The sequence below is a fragment of the Apis laboriosa genome, unplaced genomic scaffold, assembly GCF_014066325.1.
Source record: "Apis laboriosa isolate Shangri-la unplaced genomic scaffold, ASM1406632v1 scaffold18_cov149, whole genome shotgun sequence".
Lineage (NCBI taxonomy): Eukaryota > Metazoa > Arthropoda > Insecta > Hymenoptera > Apidae > Apis > Apis laboriosa.
Genome location: NW_025222233.1, coordinates 760,522 through 778,450, shown reverse-complemented (window position 1 = coordinate 778,450; position 17,929 = coordinate 760,522). Strand labels below are relative to the sequence as shown.

The window sequence follows — 17,929 nt, the reverse complement described above, 5'->3', positions numbered from 1 at the left end:
GTACATAAATATGCAATAAGATTGTTATTTTTCATTTTCATTAGCAGCAAATACACATTTTTTTATTTAATAATAATACTAATGCATAAATATTTGATTCGTTGATCACAATATTTCATAACCTACATTAGAAAATTACAAGTTTTATAGATGCTTTTAAATGTCCGCTTATTTATGCGCAATAACTTGTATAAGTTAAATTATCTAAAAAAAAAATTGTTTAGAAGTAAAATTTGGTAGAATAAAGAAAATGAAAAGAATCATAAAAACGTAAAGAAAAATTTTAATGCAGACATATAACATCGTATTATGTGGATAGATTAAAATAAAAAATTAATGCGTTTGACACTTTCATTGTAAATTTTTCATTTAAATACTTATTACTTCATTCTTTCAAACTTGTGTTCAATTTCATAAATTCCAACAGGTTCTTTAATCTTATCACAGTAATCGACCCATTCTCCTTCAGTTAAATCAACATCTGTAAATTCTTTGCCATTGATAGTTTTGGCAATCCAACCTTCCCTTGCCGAAAAGTCACTGGGCTCAATGCCTCGACAATCAAATATAACTATTGTTTGAAACTTGTCTTGATCATTCGCGATAAATGATTTAATGGAATCTTCCAAGATACTCATGGAATTTTCACGAGAACAAAGTTTACATTTACTAATAAAATGATTCACTGCATTTCCTCTTTGAGCTGGAGTGGATTCGTTCAAAGACACATAATTCCATTTTTCTGATGTTTCGCCACAATTGCAGCAAGTGAACTTGAGATACCATCTGAATTCTGCTCCCGATGGTTTTAATTCTCCTATATTTTCCAATGTAGCTTTCATCTGTAATGCTATTTTCACCATTCTAACGAAAATTTTTTTTTTCTTTAATTTTTTTGTTGCGTACTTATATATTTAAATAATATAGTCGTAGAGGTTATGATATGAATGATCAGTTTGCAAATTTAGAGACGACACTACTTTTTTCTAAAATTAATTGCACAAACACGTAGATGTTTTTGCACAAAAAAAACAAGTCGCTTATTTATGATCAATAGTAACTAGTCACTTTTAAAATATATCGTATATAGCCATAAAAAGTTGTAAACAATTGAATTCATGTACTGAAGCAGTAAAATTAAAGTTTGAATCGAACAAGTATAGACAAAGAGAGCAAATAATGGAAAAAGGATAGAGATAGGATAAAAATATTGAAATTAGTGCCATCTTTAGTGTGCCGTAAATGAAAGTAACAGAAAGAAAGAATAAAAAATAATGAGAGAAAAAGAATAGGAATTTACTTTTAATGTTATCTTTTGATTTACAAAAATAAAAAAGTAGAGATGGCGCTAAAAATCAGTTTTTACTTTTTTTTCATCTTTATTTTTCTCACATTATTTCTTTTCTTATCTATAATAGTTTCATTTGTGATTCTAGAGATGGCGTTAATTTCTACATTTTTAAGCTATCTCTCTCTTTGTCCCACTATTTATGTATAATCGTATACATTTGTTGAGGTTACGTGTCGGTGGCAATCGTATAATATAAATTATTAAATATCGAATGAGATAAATAAGCAATGAGACCAACCATTTTTCTATTTTCAACATTTTTTCTTTATATTCTAATTACATATTCTAATGCCGAAGATATTTTAGGTTGTGGTGGATTTTTGAAAAGTCATGCCGATATAGATTTTTCCAAAGTACAAATAAAGTTGTAAGTAATTCATCAATGAATTATAAAATAAATTCATAAAATAAAAAATGTAAATTAATATTTTTAATTTATTTAGATATACGAAAGCTGGTAGTCTTAAAGATTTTACAGAATGTGCCCCTAATAGTGGATATTACTTTCTTCCTTTATATGATAAAGGAGAATACATTCTAAAGGTAATGTAGAATATATATATTATAGCAAAATTTCATGTTTATCATTTTATTTGAACAATAGATTTTAGCGAATTTAGAAATTAAGAATAACAAATTTACATTCATTTCTGAATATTATTTTTTTTTAAAATATTTAGGTAGATCCACCCAGAGGATGGAGTTTTGAACCTACGGAAGTTTTATTGAATGTAGATGGAATAACAGATGCCTGTAGTCAGGGTATAGATATTAATTTTACCTTCAAAGGTTTTGGTATCACAGGCAAGGTAATTTATTTAAAATATATTTATTGTAAATTATATTTATATTTATTTGTAAAAACAAAAATATATGGAACTGAAGTGATCATTTGTAAATTTATTATAAAAATATATTTATATATTTTAGGTTATTAGTTTAGGATCAGATTCTGGTCCTAAAAATGTTACAGTTTCATTGTATAAAGAAAATAATGAACAAGTTCCTGTTGATACAACAATTACTATGGAAAGTGGTATATTTTACTTTACTCCAATTCAACCTGGACAATATGTACTTATTGCATCTCATACTATGTGAGTTATCTATTATATTTGTTTTGTTTATTAACATTATATTATATTATATTATGTCTTTGTTATAGATGGATGTTCAAAACAAATACAGTTAGAGTAACAGTACGTGAAGGCAACACAGAACTTCCGGATGATAGTTTAATAATTTTCGGTTATGACGTGAGTGGTCGAGTTACCAGTGAAGAAGAAGCAGTTAGTGGTGTAACATTTGTATTATTTGGAGTAAGTTTTCTTTTTTTTTTTTTTTCTTTACCTTTTTAATAATGTTTTTCAATTAACAAATTATTTAACTAACAAATTATTTTTATTTTTATCTATTTATTTCGTAGAACGGTGTAGCTAAGAATTGCGCAACAACACCTATAAGCAAAGATCTTGAATCTAGAAAACCTCTTTGTCATGTTGTATCTGACAAAAGCGGTAAATTTGTATTTCCTAGTTTGTCACCTGGCGAATATAATCTTGTTCCATATTATGCCGGGGCTCAAACTAAATTTGATGTTCAGCCACCTGAATTGTCATTCAAAGTAAGTCATGGCAGCGTCGTATTACGCCAAGGATTTAAAGTAACTGGTTTTACGGTAAACGGTATTGTCCGTACTGCCAGCAATGGCGATCCTTTGCCAGGAGCAAAAATTTTACTTTCTCAAAAGCAAGTTGCCATAACGGATAATCATGGAAAATATGTGTTAGATAACATGAAAGCTGGTCAATATATTCTTAAAGCTGAAAGTGGTATGCCTTATTTGCTTATTATTATATTTTCAGACTAAATTCGAATTCAAATTATTGATTTTATTATTTTTAATATATAGAAGATTTATTATTCAATGATAAATCAGTTAAGATTTCTCCCAGTTCCCCGGAACTTCCAGTTTTAATACCAACAGCATATAAAATTTGCGGCAAAGTTACTTTATCAACAAGAGGAGATTTAAACTATCGAAAAGTATCTATACATAATACGGCCACCACATTTACAAAAGAAATTGAAATAGATTCAAAAACAGGCGAATTTTGTATATATCTTAGTCCTGATACATATCAATTAAGCGTTATTGTAAGCGAAGATGAAAGAGCAAAAGGTTTACAGTAAGTTTGTCATCATTTTGTACATTTTTTAATGTATATAATTAATATATTCTAAAATTTAATTCTTTTGAAGTAATTCTAATATTTAATAATTGCATAATAACATTTGATATCATTCTTTTTTTTAAGATTTTTTCCACTACAACAAACAATCGAAGTATCATCTCGACCGGTGTATAATATTAACTTTTTACAGTTAAAAGCTACATTAATAGGAACAGTAAAATGTTTACCGGAAACCGATTGCAGTCAAGCTTCTGTGACGTTAAAGGTACTTGACGGTATTACAATAAAAACGATTCAAACGAAGGGTAAGATTTCACTTTGATCTTGTGTATTATTTTCTTTTATTTAAAAATCCTGCGATAATGAGCACGTGTTAAAAAAGCAGAATTTTATTGTACATTTGAATGGAATATTATAAAAAATATAATATAAATATTCAATTAGAGAACACGTTCTTATTATTACAGGCATATTGTACAATTAATTCGTTCGATACTACCGTTTTTTGTGTAAAGTTTTCTTTAATCATGCAGCTGGCCAATATCAATTTACGGATGTGTTACCCGGTCATTACGAAGTACTAATAGACAACGATGTTTTTTGTTGGACGAATCCTAGTTACAGAATTTCTGTGACTTCAGAACGATCCGAATTGCCACCATTTGAACAAACTGGATTTTCTATTACTTTTATTTCTTCTCACGATACTATAGTTGAATATTCGAAATCAAACGAATTGAAAAAATTAACATTAGTATTGAATAAAGGAAGTACAAAGCATTGTGTCTCCGAACCTGGAATGTATACGTTTATACCAAAAAGTTGTCATGTTTATGAAAAATTATCTTATACATGGGATACTAGTACTATTTCTCCTATTTTGTTACATTCGACAGAACACAGTCATATAGGAAGCATTATGAGTCATTCTGCATTAAATGAAGTTAAAGTAAAAATTGAAAATGCAGATGATGTTATAATGTAAGTAACGCGCATTATAATTTAATATATCTTAGAAATATAAATTATGTTAAAAATGTTAATGTTTTCATCGTTTTTATTAATTTAGACTTGGTCCATTGAATTGGACGCGCCATGAAAATCTGTACAAATATAAATTCGAATTTAAAGCAAAGACAGATAACATTTATACTATAACACCATTATCAAGTGTTCTTCTATTTAGTCCAGCATCATTGAAAGTATTGGGTGTGAACGATTGTCAAGATGACGTTGCAATTTTTGTTGGTGATTTAGGAAAAGTATGTGTCATAAAAATTATTTAAATATATGTCAAATTGAAAAAATTATTTGTCATTTGATTTATTAATATATTAAAATCTTTTTGTGTATTGTATAGATAATTGCTGGTAAAATCAATCCACCTTTGGAAGGAGTTACCGTACAAATATTTGATAGCGATAAAACTATACCAATACACACGCTTATCACTCAAAAAGATGGAACATACAATATTGGTCCTTTGGATGGAAAAATAGAATACAAGTATATACATATGCTTTCTTTCTTTTCTTCTTTTTTCAAAAAATATTTATTCCTTTTTTTTTAAATTACATACTTTTTTAAATTATCCTTTTTTTCTCGTTAGCGTTACTGCACAAAAAGAAGGATTTGTAATCACGGGACCCGATTCGAACGGTGTATTTACAGCTCACAAATTGGCTGAAATTATTGTACAGGTGTCAGACCAAGCTGACAATATTTCCCTCCAGGTGCATATAAATGAATAAAAATCGAAGATTATAATTATATATAGAAGTAAATGAAATTGAATTATCATGTTCACTAGGGTGTACTATTATCATTATCTGGTGGACAAAGTTATCGAAAAAACAGCATTACTGGCGAGGATGGAAAATTAATCTTCAATTCTTTATCCCCTGGCGAATACTATTTAAGACCAATGATGAAGGAATATCGTTTTGATCCTCCATCGAAAATGATCAAAGTTGTTGAAGGTGCTACGATAAAAGTGAATTTATTCGGAAAAAGAGTCGCATTTAGTGCATACGGTTCCGTGACATCTCTAAACGGTGAACCTGAAACCGGCCTGCTGGTTGAAGTTCAGGGACAAGAAAATTGCGAACATCTTCAAGAAGAAGCAACCACGGAAGAAAACGGTAGCTTCCGAATCCGTGGGCTTCAACCAACGGTGAGACATCTTTTTATAGCTTTTTCCTTTCTTTTTTTTCGTATTTTATCTAAGCTCATTTATTTAAAATTATTTAAAAAAATTAAAAATTGTTTGTTCTTTCATATAGTGTACCTATGTATTCCGTCTGAAACCGAACGCTGAAGTTAATGCGCATATTCAACGAACAAGTCCTAACTCGACATTAGTGCAAACATCATCCGACATTCGAAATCTTCGATTGGTTGCGTTTCATCCGATATCGCGTACCGATGTCTCAGTACATATTATGTCCGCACAACCGGAACACTATCGTACATTGAAGGTAAAATTATGCAGAGAAGATGCACCGGACTCTCCAATATACACATCAAAATTAGAATCTCAGCATGTGAATAAAGTTGGGAGCGCTTATAATGCCGGTTTTCTCGTGCATTTGCCTCCCCTACAGGCGGATGGTAAAAAGTACTTCGTACAATTAGAATCGTCTCTGTCTCATACGTTACACAAATACAGAACTATACCATTTTATTTCGAGGCAAACTCGTCGTTTAAATACGTAAAATTGACGTTTAACGCAGAACGAAAAGTCGATCAAAGCGATATGAATCAGACATCAATAGTTGCGTTACCTTTTATCATGTTTATCACGTTTGCATTCTTCAATCGTGAAAAACTTTGGTTATGGTTGAACACTATGATTGAAAGGTGGTCGAAACCTGCGCCGATCTCGAGAACACCGGTACAAGCTGTTCCTATCGATCCACGAGCAGACGATATTATAGTCGAACAAATAATGAACATCAATAAAAGGAAAACGAAACCGCGTAAAACGTAGCGTTAAGAATTGTTAGCGATATAGTCACAGTGATTAGAAACTTAATTGATCTCGTTGTGTTTCACTGTATACTGTGTATACTATATGAACGAAGAAATTTAGCGAATACTATTTTATCCGAATATATTTTGCCGTGCGTGAACGGTTTTCAAGACAAAACGTTGGTCGATATGTTTCTAACGTATATTTCACATTTTCATAAATAATTATATTTTTATGAAATATGGATCCAACATAAATTTATCTTATAATAACGATAGTAATGATCCACAATCTGTATTTCTGGTGATCACGGAGCAATAAATGCCTAGAAAACAGAAAATGAAAAAAATATTCTTTTCATGAAAACAATTTTCGCAATTTTGATATTACATTTATCTGTAAATAATGTATTCTATTTGACTTACTATGGGATTGACTTCGAACATACACTTCATAAACATAAAAGATTTTTCGCATTTATCATCTGAATCTAAAAATAATAAAAAAAAAAAAAGAAAAATTCAATTAGATTCAAAATTCAAATAAATTATCAAAACAATAAATTTATATTATAAATATATAAATTTGGGAGAGCGTTAAAAATAAAAAATTCACGATTCTTTGGAATACTTACCGATACTGCTGCAAGAATCAATCATTTCTTTACCTATTTCTTTAAACGCTTCTGGAATTATTTTTTTTAGTAAATCATATTTTATCTTTCCATTTTTCTTATCCATCTGTACTATACAAAACATATATATATATATATATAAAATAATATAATATAATAATATAAGTAACGAATCTTACCACATTAAACTTTTCAAATACGCAATTGAAGTAACATTTCAATTTCTCATCTTCAGGAAATTCTCCGTATTCCGTAGCTTCGACAACCTCTGGAAAAGTATATCATTGTTAGATTTTAGCAATCAAATTAAAAAATTTCACCGATTATATCTTGTCACTTACCAATTGTCGTTTTAGTCTCACCGATACATTTTTTCCTGTATTTAGATGTCATTTCTCTAAATTCGTCGATATCGCTCTTAATTGTTAAAAAATTTCGGTTATTTTAAAGAAAAGATTATAAAATATGTATTTTAATACTTACAATTCCTCCATAAACGAGAACGATTTGCAATATCAGATAGTAAAATGATACCAGCCAAATTTCCGCTGCTCTCATTTTCTCAACGATTCGTTGCAGTTGATAGAAAAATAAAAAAGTTGATTCTTATGTACTAAAAAATACTAGTGAACTGTTTTCCTGGGAAACGAATTCGTAGCATTTATAGGTGTTCACTTTTTGCCCAAACGGGAAGTGATAATTGGTCGCCATAATTTTCAAATTGTATGTATTAATTCAAAAACACGAATCAAATCTTGCTTATCTAATGAATACGCAAACGTTTCTTCTTGATCAAGAACATTTATTTAATAATACGGTATAACAGCCAAAGAAAAACTTTGACAGAAGTACAAAATTTAGCATTAATACAAGGTATTAATTTATAACAAAGGGTAATTATCAAACACGAAGCTTGAGAATGAAATACAATGTAATTGCAAAACGTTTAATTAGTAATCCAGAACTTATATATTTGAACATCTTGGAAAACGACATTAATTAAAACGTGTTTCCTTCTATCCGATGAATACATAACAATTAAAAATGGATGGTCGAACTTTTCATTTTTTATATATAAAAGAAAAAGCGTTGTTTAATCAATCACATTGTTACGTGGATATTGTAAAATTTGTTGGTTTTTGATTTAAAAAAATTTCTATTGTTATATTGTATTACTACAATGTATTATATTATTCAAACGAAATTTATCTCGTTCTTAAATTATTCCTTTCTATCGTGCACGCTTAATCATGACCTCAATTGACAATTGGACCGACCAAGCATCGGAAATTACGATCAACTGAATAGTTTAAACGGTTACTCCAGTTTTGTAGTATCAACATTTTCGAAATATCTTTAAAACGAATAAAACATAAAAGATACATATCTTAAAATGTCGATATAGGAAACAGTAAGACAAATAACATAGATGATCTCGAATTTTTTTTTTCCTTTTTTTTCTTTTTTTTTTTTTTATTAACTTCTTTCCCGTACAGAGAGTCGTCGTCTACATTCAAACGGTGTATCCGTTTTATGATAAAACGAATCAAGATTCTACCTTTCGATTCGTCCTACAGTCATCATAAGCATCGTTTTCCTTTGATCTTGTTTTTTTTTTTGGCTCAGATGAAACTCAATTAAAATAGATAATACGTCTGGAATATAGAAAAAGAGATCATCATTTGAAATAATCGTAAAGATAAAAAAAAAAATATTTTCGTCGAATAAAAATTATTAGATACTCACCCGTGGAGACAATTCCGCGTAACATTTGTTAAATCTGTACGCGTATTCGCAATTGTCGCCCTTAGCTAAAAGAAACGATTGAAATAACGATCAAAATTTTGTCTGGTTCGATTAATCGATTAATCGAAATAAAATAGGAAATAAATAACAAACTTCACGTGAAGAAATAAAAATTTTACGGAAGAAGAGAAACGAAGGATTTATGGAAGAAAAGAAACAAAAAATAAGTTTCGAAAGCGCTCGATTATCGTTAAAACGAAGAATATACAAAATATAATATATAGATACCCAAATATTTACCGATCCCCTTGCATTCGCTGATTGCTTTCTGAACTTCAGCCCTGTATGCTGGTATTCTTTGGAAAAATGTGAGCATGCCGTTCAAACTGAGTTCTCTCTTGTCATCTACTAATCCGAATTGTTCCCATAAACAATACATGTAACACTGTAAAATAAAAAGAACGCTTTTTTCCCTCGTTTAATAAGTCGTGAGATTTATAGCTACAAATTGACTCGTGAGATTTATTATGCATTATTACCTTTAATTGACGTGTTTCAGGCCATTGACCATTCCTTACTGCCTCTATATCCACTAAAATAAAAAAAAATAAAAAAATACAACAATAAAAAAAAATGAAAATGAATCGATCGAGTAAAATTTATCACGAATCAAAAATCTTACCTGTTGCCACTCCTGTCTGTGTCTGGCAAGCATTCACCACGCTAGCTGCTGTTGCGATCATCTCGTCAGAGACAAAACTCGGTCGTGTCTATGAAACATTTTTTTTTTTTAGAAGAAATAATAATAATATCAATGATATAATAATAATGCAAAATATGATTTTCTTTTTCTTTCTCTTTTATATTAATTTATTATCGAATTTTTTTCTTCTTTTATAAATACTCACATAAATGCATTCTTAGCCAAAGCGCGATACGCGCACAATTGCAACCGCGCGATCATCATTTTTATTTTTTTTTTTCGAATTTTCAGAAAGAAAAATCAAATTTTTAAACAAACAGCAATAAATTGTTTGCAAAAAGAAAAAGAAAATAATAAAATATGAAACGAAGTTGTGTATACTTTTAAAGATACTTTTATGATACGAACCCCACAATGAACAATTGGTGACCAAATCAAGCAAGTGATTAATAAGCTCAACAGTATTGAATATTTCATGATTTCTATTTAATATTGAAATGACACAAATTGAAAAAAACGATTAATGATCTCCAATCGAAGTTGAGTTAGATAATGTGGTCCGGCCGAGGTCCGGAGAACGAGAAATGTTCAGTAGAACGTATAATCGTCACGAACGATGGTGTGAGCAAGCTCGAGGGCGCGACTAAACGTGTATCCGCTCAACGACTCTTCTCTGACAAAAGAGATCTCTTAACTGCTGACCTCACGCACCGCACCCGCTTCTGACCGAATAAAATTTTCCACCTTTGATATGTTATTTAGTTCACTGTTCATCAATCACTTATTTTATCAATAGATCGTATTTCCAGTTAATTCGTGTTAATTGATTGCAACTATTCATTTTGATCCAGTAATTAAAACATCTCTTAAGTTAAAAGGAACGGGTGAACGAACCTTTCGATTCTACATATATAGGACAGGGTGTACACATAAATGCAGATTTGATTGGCGGATATTACCATTTTGCGATCTGACCCTATGTATATTATTATCTATGTATATCTTATCTTCTACACATTCAACCGATTCAAATGCCTCGTTTCGTTCCTATTCATTCATTGTTTACAAATTGCAAAAGAATCGTTCACTATGCTTGTCGAATCAACTTTATCAAACATTATTTATAAAAAATGAAAATATATTCATTGTTATTTATAAAATTATCCTTTTTAATTGTTATTAAAATTTTCTTTTAAAATTTTATTTTTAAATCTATTTATAGGAAAGGAATTAAATTATGTTATTAATAATTAAAAAATTATATATTATTTATTTGAAATTATCATTTTTTTCATTCATTCAACATGAAAAAAGAGATTTTCTGAAAAATTCGCGCCGAAATACAAATCAGCATGTCCATAACCGCGTGTCGACAAGCAAGGGAGGTAATTTGTGGGTCAATATAATTCCAGCGAAGATAGGCGAATATACCCGAACAAATCCTGAATAACTTCGTCTCAAAGTACAGTCGTCTTTTAAAATTATTGACCATTGTTCACATTATATTACAACTGATATTATTTTCTAAGTATTGAGACAATAGTATCATTTGATAAAATTTGACAAAACGATGTAATCGTTTATTCAATATCCGACCAAATGTCGTATTTATTATGTATTTAATTTTCTCATTTGACATAACCTTTTTAATGTCATATCTTTCCCGTTGTATAGTCAGCTGATTGATAATTGAATATAAGAAAATATATATATTCTTTTTTTGAAATAAAATTTGGTTAAATTTGAAAAAAAATATTATAACAAATACTTAATTGCTTTGAAATTTTTAAATCAAATGAAATTTTAATTTTCTTTACATAAAATGATTTTGACGGACTGTACAGTTGATGACATAGTACAGTCTGACCGAATTAATATTGACGATTCTGTCACATGTGTGTCACAGCAGTTTTTAAATTGAAAATATTTCAAAATTTAAATATGAATCATTACAACTTTTCTATGCTGTATTTTCAATATTTCTACAAGAAAGAGAAATTCTTGTGCAGCAATACTTTGATGAATTTAGAATCACGAAAGACAAAACAAGGACAAACGAATCTCGACAGACTGTACAGCTGAACTTGTATTGACCGCAGCGTTTTCTTCGAGCGATTGCATTTCGCCCAAAACAAGATATACAACAGATATTAAAAGTGAAAATATAAAGTGTGCTCAATGTTCTGCAATGTTGAACATATGATTTCAACTGGAAGAAGATAATCAAGGTAAATTTATTGAATGAATAGAGTTCATTGAACGTTCCAATTGCATTCCATCGACGCCAAGATTTCGATTCGTTTCTAGCACAATACGATGTCGAAGACAAGAAAGAAACAATACTTTTTGAAACGCGTTCGTAGCAGAACTTTAATCACAAAATAGAATGATACGGTGGAAGTTTTTGAAATTTAAAGATCGCGCGACAAAGGAAAAAGATTGTAGAAACTTAATTAAAATTTCGAAAAACTTTATGATCGAGCACTGCCATTGTCACGTGATCCCCGTTATTCTTACGTCACATTTCGCGTAAAATTTAAAATTTTTTTCAACATTCGTATCATTTGTTGCGTTTAAAAATTTTGAATAAAATGGGAAAAACAAGAGGAGTGCACGAAACAACACCAGAATTAAGAAATCGAATGGTAGGAATGTATGAAGCTGGTTTAGGATTGCGAGAAATTGCAGCCGCTGTAAATTGTTCAGTAAGTATTTTACAAAATTAAATATTGGATCATTTTGTATTATTTATTGTATTTTATTCTTTTATTTTCTTTTTTTTTTTAGCAACGGACAGTGAAAAGATGGTTAAACAGGTTTGACAAAGAAGGCACAGTAGAAACTCGAGAAAGATGCGGACGTAAAAGGGCTACAACAGCGGAACAAGATGAAGCTATTGTACGTTTAGCTACGCAAACGCCGATAACAGCAGCAAAAGCTGTACTTCCTGCTTTAGGACTTACTTGTTCTGTTGATACTATACGTGAAAGACTGCATAAAGCTGGAATTCACAATTGGAGTCCTTCGAGAAAATATATGCAAAGAATTCCACTTGGGTTTGTTCTTGAAATCAATATTTTTTAAAATAAAACAATTTATTTTTTATGCCATTTGATTTTGCTCTTATTTATAGTGATACGGATGGTGTTACTATTCAACAACCTGTATGGAGACCTACTGGAACACAATTGGGGAAAAAAAAGTCTTCCAAAGATTCTAATAAAAATGAAAAGAATACTAGTACAACTAAAAAAAGAAATCCATCAAAGAAAATTAGAGCCAAAGATATATATGTAGGGGATGGTGCGCCAATAGAAAATGAAAAATCTGATGAACAACGAGAATTTATATATCATCAACAAAATGCTTCAGAATCTCAAGTTAATGAAATGCAATCATCATCTCAACCTTTGCAATCTCAGACAGAATTTGGTAGTACTCTAAGTTTATCTCAGCAAACACAATCTATTTATCAACATCCTAGTTTAAATATATCTCAGAATTGGCCTTTAGATTTAGTGCAAGGAAGTCATCACTATCCTCAAGTTTGTATAATTTGTTTAATATTATAGATATTTATATTATTATATATAACTTATATTTTCTCAAATTTTTAGGATCAATCAAATTCAATATCTCATGAACAAGTGGCTTCCTCACAGCAACTTCAAGAATTACATGTACAACAAGAACAAAACCATGTACAACAAATACAACAAACTCATAATCTTGATGAACAACAAAGGCAACTTCAGGCAGAAGTTCAGCATCATAGTGATCAATTACATTCTCAATTAGCTAGTCCACAAAATAGTACGAATTTAACTTCTGATAATTCTAATATTCGTGGTCATCAAGATAATAATCAGTCTTCTAGTATAGAATCTAATCAAAGTAAAGATTCATCGAAAGAAGGCAGCGCGAAAAGTGAACCACAGAAAAAGAAAAAAAAGGGTGGGAAAGCTAAGGGAACATTGGAAACCAGTGTTGAAATTCGAAATCGTATGATTGGCATGTCTGAAGCCGGTTTATCCACATTATCTATCGCGCTTGCAATCGACAGATCGGTAAGAAGAAACATGTTCGTCTTGATGGATTCACATAATTAAAACCATCTCAAGAGTAGCCGTATACGCAATACTCATTATTAAATAGGAACGTACCGTAAAAAGATGGTTAGAACGTTGGCATAAGGAAGGGAATGTACAAACTAAGGAAAGAAAGGGTCGTCGACGAATTACTACTAAAGAACAAGACGAAGCTATTGTTGCTATGGCTACTCAGCAGCCATTAACTGCAGCTAAACACGTCGCGCCTGCACTGGGTTTAAAATGTAGCGTAGATACTATTAGAGAGAGGCTTCATAAAGCTGGTATACATAGTTGGAAGCTTGGAAAGAAACAAGGGTTAGTAAAAAAAAAAAAAAAAAAATAAAACAAAAAAAACGAAAAAAAGATTTTTTGATAATTATTATTCATATTTATTCGTTATCAAGCAATATTCGATTATTTTAGAGAAGGAAATGCTGTACATACTGTACATCTTTGGCAGCCTAGTGGAAATCGACCAAATAAACCTAAATTACTAGGTGAAAAGAAGAAAAAAACGAACAATAATAAGAAACGTGATCAAATGTCAAACAATACGCAAAAACGACCCACTAGAAAAAGAAAAACCGAGTCCATTGCGATGAAAATGGTTTCACCCTCTACAAACTTGATATCAGAACAAACTACAACTTTATCATACCATAATGGAACAAGTAAGATTAATAACTAAATATTTACTGTTTTTCTTGTGATAAAAACTAATTGATAATTTTTAAAACCACATTTTAGTGGCAAATTATGTTTCAGGTTCTAATATAATACAACCTATTCATAATATTCCTCCACCTCCTCCTACAATTGTTCAATCTCAATCACATCCTCCAGCAGGTCCTCCACAAGCAACTCAATCTATACAACCAATGAATTCTATGATACAACAAAGACCTGATTGTCGATTAGCATCAATTGTAGCACCTGTATCAGGACAAGGAAATACTGGAGTTACCTATCCATCATGTATGGTTGGAAGTAATACTCATACAGGACATATGGAACAACCAGATCCTTTAAATTATGAACCATATATTTGGAGTTTCTAATCATCAAGTATAAAAAAACATTAAAACATTAAATAATAAATTTTCAAGATATTCTTAAATATATTGTATCATTCCAATTTAAAAAATTTTTTTTCTATCGCATTTGAAGTTCAATTTATTGATCAAATTTAGTGTATTGATTTTACATTATACTGTTTATAATAATAATATGAATGACTTGAATCATAAGTTGGAAAATATTCAATATTCATTTTTATAATTGTAAAATCAAATAAACATTGGGTGAGTATTGGTTTGAGATAATTGGTTTGAGAAAGAGTAGATCCAATTTTAATTAATTATAATTGAACTTTAATATATCTTCATAATTGCATGCATTAATTCCTTAAATCATCATTAATATAATTAATATTTGATATTAATGAAATATATAAAACAATAATTATTTTTTTTATTATCTTCTATTTTGAATACACTAATTTATAAAATTATGAATATAATATTACAGAATAATAAAAATTTTTTAAACTAAATCAATTATAATAAAATGGAAGTGATCATTAATGAGTAGCGAAAAAATTTCATTTATCTTTTAATATTAAAGCAAACATTGCATATGTAAAAAATATTTCATCTAAAATATATAAATTTTTAAGATTTAAATAACATATTTTTTTTTAAATTTAAATTAATTTAAAAAATGTTTGTGTTAAATGAAATTAATTGAATCAATTTAAATCAACACGAAAAAGCGTCAATAATGTGTAAATATAGCGATATATATATATATATGAATATAAATGAATTTAAATAATTGAACAAATATATTGATAAAAATAAAAGAAAAGTTATACAATATTTATTTTGCTATACAATGTATTTTATCTTTAAATAGTCATTCAAAATATGCAAAATAAAATATTGTGAAAATGTGTCATATTAAATTTATATTTATGAAATTCTTAGGAATGAGTAAACAAATAATGTTAAAAAAATTGTAAACCGCATAGATTATATTATTTTTATACATGTAAAAGTTTACAATATTTAATCTATATATGTATTTTTTTATCCTTATAGATTTTTTATGATTCAATGTAAATTCTTCAAGTATAATTATGTTTCATTATTAAATATAATTTATTATGTAAGTTCCCATATATGTGAAACATTTTTTAATACATCATCAGGATTATTTTTATAAAACATAAAATATCCTTGAATTTGCGCTGGACTAACATATTTCTTTTGCGATAATACATTTTCTGTAAATTGTTTAGCAAGTACATTTGCTCTATCGTCAATATTGCGATAAAATCTCAAAAACATTTGTTCCACTTGATTTGCACTACACCAACCTGGAATAGTATCAATTAATATCATTGATATTTAATTACATTAAATCAATGAATATTTTATTATTTAAAACATAATAATTTATAAAATGTTATATATGTACCTATATATTCTTTTACATCTATTCTACCAGGTCTAACTAATGCAGGATCTAATCTTTCTAAGTAATTGGTTGTCATGAAAAGAATTCTTGCTTCTGTAGAAGCAACGCCATCTAAACAATTTAATAAACCACTGAATGTAACTCTATTTAAACCATCATATGCAGCTTTAACTGTAATGAAGATAAAAATTAATGTTTTCATATAAATAATTACACAATATTATTTTCTCACTTACTTTCTTTACTTTCTTCTCGACTAGTAAAAGCGGCATCAATATCTTCTAAAAGAATAATAGTTTGTTGTGGAGCTACTGCTAATAGATGATTTAATCTATCATCTGTTAAACCTCGTTCTGACAGATTTAAAACACAAATGCCCATTTCTAATTCACCAGCTAAAGCAGTAATGAATGATGATTTACCGCAACCAGGAGGACCATATAATAAATATCCACGTCGATACGGAATTCCTAATTAATTATTTAATTTAATTCCTTAATTTAATTCCTAATAAATATATTTTTAATTTTTGGTGTAAATGTTACATATTCTTCTTAATGCATATATTTGCTACAAATATATTTGCATCATTTACATACCACGATCGCTATACCATGAAGGATTTTGTATAAATTCACGACAATCGTTTATTATTCTTTCTGCAATACCAGTATCTAAAACAACTGAATTTAATGGTCTTCGTCTTCTAGGATGCCCAAATTGTCTCCATTCACTTCCCATTGCAATATACATTATTGTTTTACCTTCATATTCTTTTAATGCCATTTGTCTCGCTGAAAATAAAAATTAATTCTTTAATTCTTTACTTTTTTGATTATTTTGATTATTTTTTCATTTTAATATAACTAATATTTTACCTTCTTCTAAAATATTAAAATAAATATTTTTATTCCTTCCTAATGCTGTAAGTTGTACTGTTTCCCATGGTATACCCATTTGTATATCCAGTGTTTGTTGTTCCCTAGTTCGTTCTACTCTTATCCAATTCCCTTTATATCTATTAATTGAATAAATATAATATATCATTGATTTAACTATTATAATTTATATGATTTAATGATTCTACTATTATTATAAATTTTAAATTGTTACATAAACGTATCATACTTGTCATTGTCAGATGAAATATTGCAGTGATAAGTACAGTTATTTCTAACCTAATAAAATGTGTTCCAATACTTGGTACGAAATCATATCTAGTTTTTATGTGACCTGTTTCTTTTTGTTCAAAACTTGTTTCAACTGAAAGATGTTGCGTTTCCTTTGCACCTTTATGTGTAATCCATTGTAAGAGCCATTGATAACTTTTATCACGGCATGGAACTTCTAAAGTGATCATATAATGTCGCCTTGTAAAAAAATTAAATATATTATATTGAATTATATTGATATAAAGTCGTATATAATATGATATAAAATTGTAATTTTTAATAATACCTGAACATTATCATTCCTACTTGCATTCCTTTTCGTAATAAAGCTGCACCAGCACCTAACCCAAAAAGTCCAAAACCAGCTCCAAAATACGGATTATCAGATAAAGTTTGAACATAATCTATTATAGTCATAATGCAATTATTTATTTATTTTCTAATTGCATTAAAAATATTATTATTCTTAGTATATTGTTTTATATGTACTATTATTAGTACTAACTTGTTTTAACTATTTTATATAATATTATACCTTTCATTTGTATTACATCTTGTATTATGTTTGGTATAAATACAAAAGTATA

General features: G+C 28.8%; 6 protein-coding genes across 16 annotated transcripts; 2 read left to right on the top strand and 4 right to left on the bottom strand.

The window, feature by feature from the left end:
* Window positions 1–265: 265 nt before the first annotated feature.
* On the bottom strand, window positions 266–1,203 carry LOC122711913 (CXXC motif containing zinc binding protein). The gene has a single exon (XM_043931096.1). The coding sequence runs from the start codon at window positions 861–863 to the stop codon at window positions 381–383; it is 483 nt and encodes a 160-aa protein (XP_043787031.1). The 5' UTR covers window positions 864–1,203; the 3' UTR covers window positions 266–380.
* Window positions 1,204–1,469: 266 nt separating this feature from the next.
* Window positions 1,470–6,853, top strand: LOC122711944 (nodal modulator 3). Its single transcript, XM_043931141.1, has 14 exons — window positions 1,470–1,718; window positions 1,795–1,894; window positions 2,032–2,160; window positions 2,282–2,448; window positions 2,517–2,670; window positions 2,778–3,183; window positions 3,264–3,540; window positions 3,670–3,851; window positions 4,080–4,527; window positions 4,616–4,808; window positions 4,907–5,052; window positions 5,156–5,279; window positions 5,357–5,719; window positions 5,829–6,853. Exons 1-14 carry the CDS (start codon window positions 1,579–1,581, stop codon window positions 6,534–6,536), a joined length of 3,537 nt encoding a protein of 1,178 aa, XP_043787076.1. The 5' UTR covers window positions 1,470–1,578; the 3' UTR covers window positions 6,537–6,853.
* LOC122711950 (general odorant-binding protein 83a-like) lies at window positions 6,709–7,788 on the bottom strand. Of its 2 annotated transcripts, XM_043931161.1 has the most exons (6): window positions 7,636–7,788; window positions 7,494–7,569; window positions 7,332–7,420; window positions 7,153–7,258; window positions 6,944–7,008; window positions 6,709–6,843 (listed from the first exon to the last, which is right to left on the bottom strand). In XM_043931161.1, exons 1-6 carry the CDS (start codon window positions 7,708–7,710, stop codon window positions 6,826–6,828), a joined length of 429 nt encoding a protein of 142 aa, XP_043787096.1. In that variant the 5' UTR covers window positions 7,711–7,788; the 3' UTR covers window positions 6,709–6,825. The 2 variants fall into 2 exon arrangements, with proteins under 2 accessions (XP_043787096.1, XP_043787095.1); XM_043931160.1 differs by lacking the exon at window positions 6,709–6,843 and having other exon boundaries at window positions 6,907–7,008.
* Window positions 7,789–8,777: 989 nt separating this feature from the next.
* Window positions 8,778–12,085, bottom strand: LOC122711949 (general odorant-binding protein 69a-like). 9 transcript variants are annotated; one of them, XM_043931156.1, is made up of 7 exons: window positions 11,945–12,085; window positions 10,010–10,434; window positions 9,581–9,668; window positions 9,438–9,490; window positions 9,187–9,343; window positions 8,899–8,963; window positions 8,778–8,807 (listed from the first exon to the last, which is right to left on the bottom strand). In XM_043931156.1, the coding sequence occupies exons 2-7, from the start codon at window positions 10,076–10,078 to the stop codon at window positions 8,790–8,792; spliced, it is 450 nt and encodes a 149-aa protein (XP_043787091.1). In that variant the 5' UTR covers window positions 10,079–10,434; window positions 11,945–12,085; the 3' UTR covers window positions 8,778–8,789. The 9 variants fall into 9 exon arrangements, with proteins under 9 accessions (XP_043787091.1, XP_043787093.1, XP_043787090.1 ...); XM_043931158.1 differs by having other exon boundaries at window positions 10,010–10,323; XM_043931155.1 differs by having other exon boundaries at window positions 10,010–10,466; window positions 11,945–12,068.
* A 96-nt stretch (window positions 12,086–12,181) lies between these two features.
* Window positions 12,182–15,281, top strand: LOC122711945 (AF4/FMR2 family member lilli-like). 2 transcript variants are annotated; one of them, XM_043931143.1, is made up of 7 exons: window positions 12,182–12,306; window positions 12,389–12,657; window positions 12,735–13,146; window positions 13,219–13,668; window positions 13,757–14,007; window positions 14,116–14,363; window positions 14,458–15,281. In XM_043931143.1, the coding sequence occupies exons 1-7, from the start codon at window positions 12,193–12,195 to the stop codon at window positions 14,748–14,750; spliced, it is 2,037 nt and encodes a 678-aa protein (XP_043787078.1). In that variant the 5' UTR covers window positions 12,182–12,192; the 3' UTR covers window positions 14,751–15,281. The 2 variants fall into 2 exon arrangements, with proteins under 2 accessions (XP_043787078.1, XP_043787077.1); XM_043931142.1 differs by having other exon boundaries at window positions 14,440–15,281.
* Window positions 15,282–15,832: 551 nt separating this feature from the next.
* LOC122711947 (mitochondrial chaperone BCS1) lies at window positions 15,833–17,895 on the bottom strand. The gene is made up of 7 exons (XM_043931148.1): window positions 17,629–17,895; window positions 17,349–17,540; window positions 17,049–17,188; window positions 16,770–16,964; window positions 16,407–16,640; window positions 16,171–16,341; window positions 15,833–16,069 (listed from the first exon to the last, which is right to left on the bottom strand). Exons 1-7 carry the CDS (start codon window positions 17,757–17,759, stop codon window positions 15,855–15,857), a joined length of 1,278 nt encoding a protein of 425 aa, XP_043787083.1. The 5' UTR covers window positions 17,760–17,895; the 3' UTR covers window positions 15,833–15,854.
* Window positions 17,896–17,929: the final 34 nt, after the last annotated feature.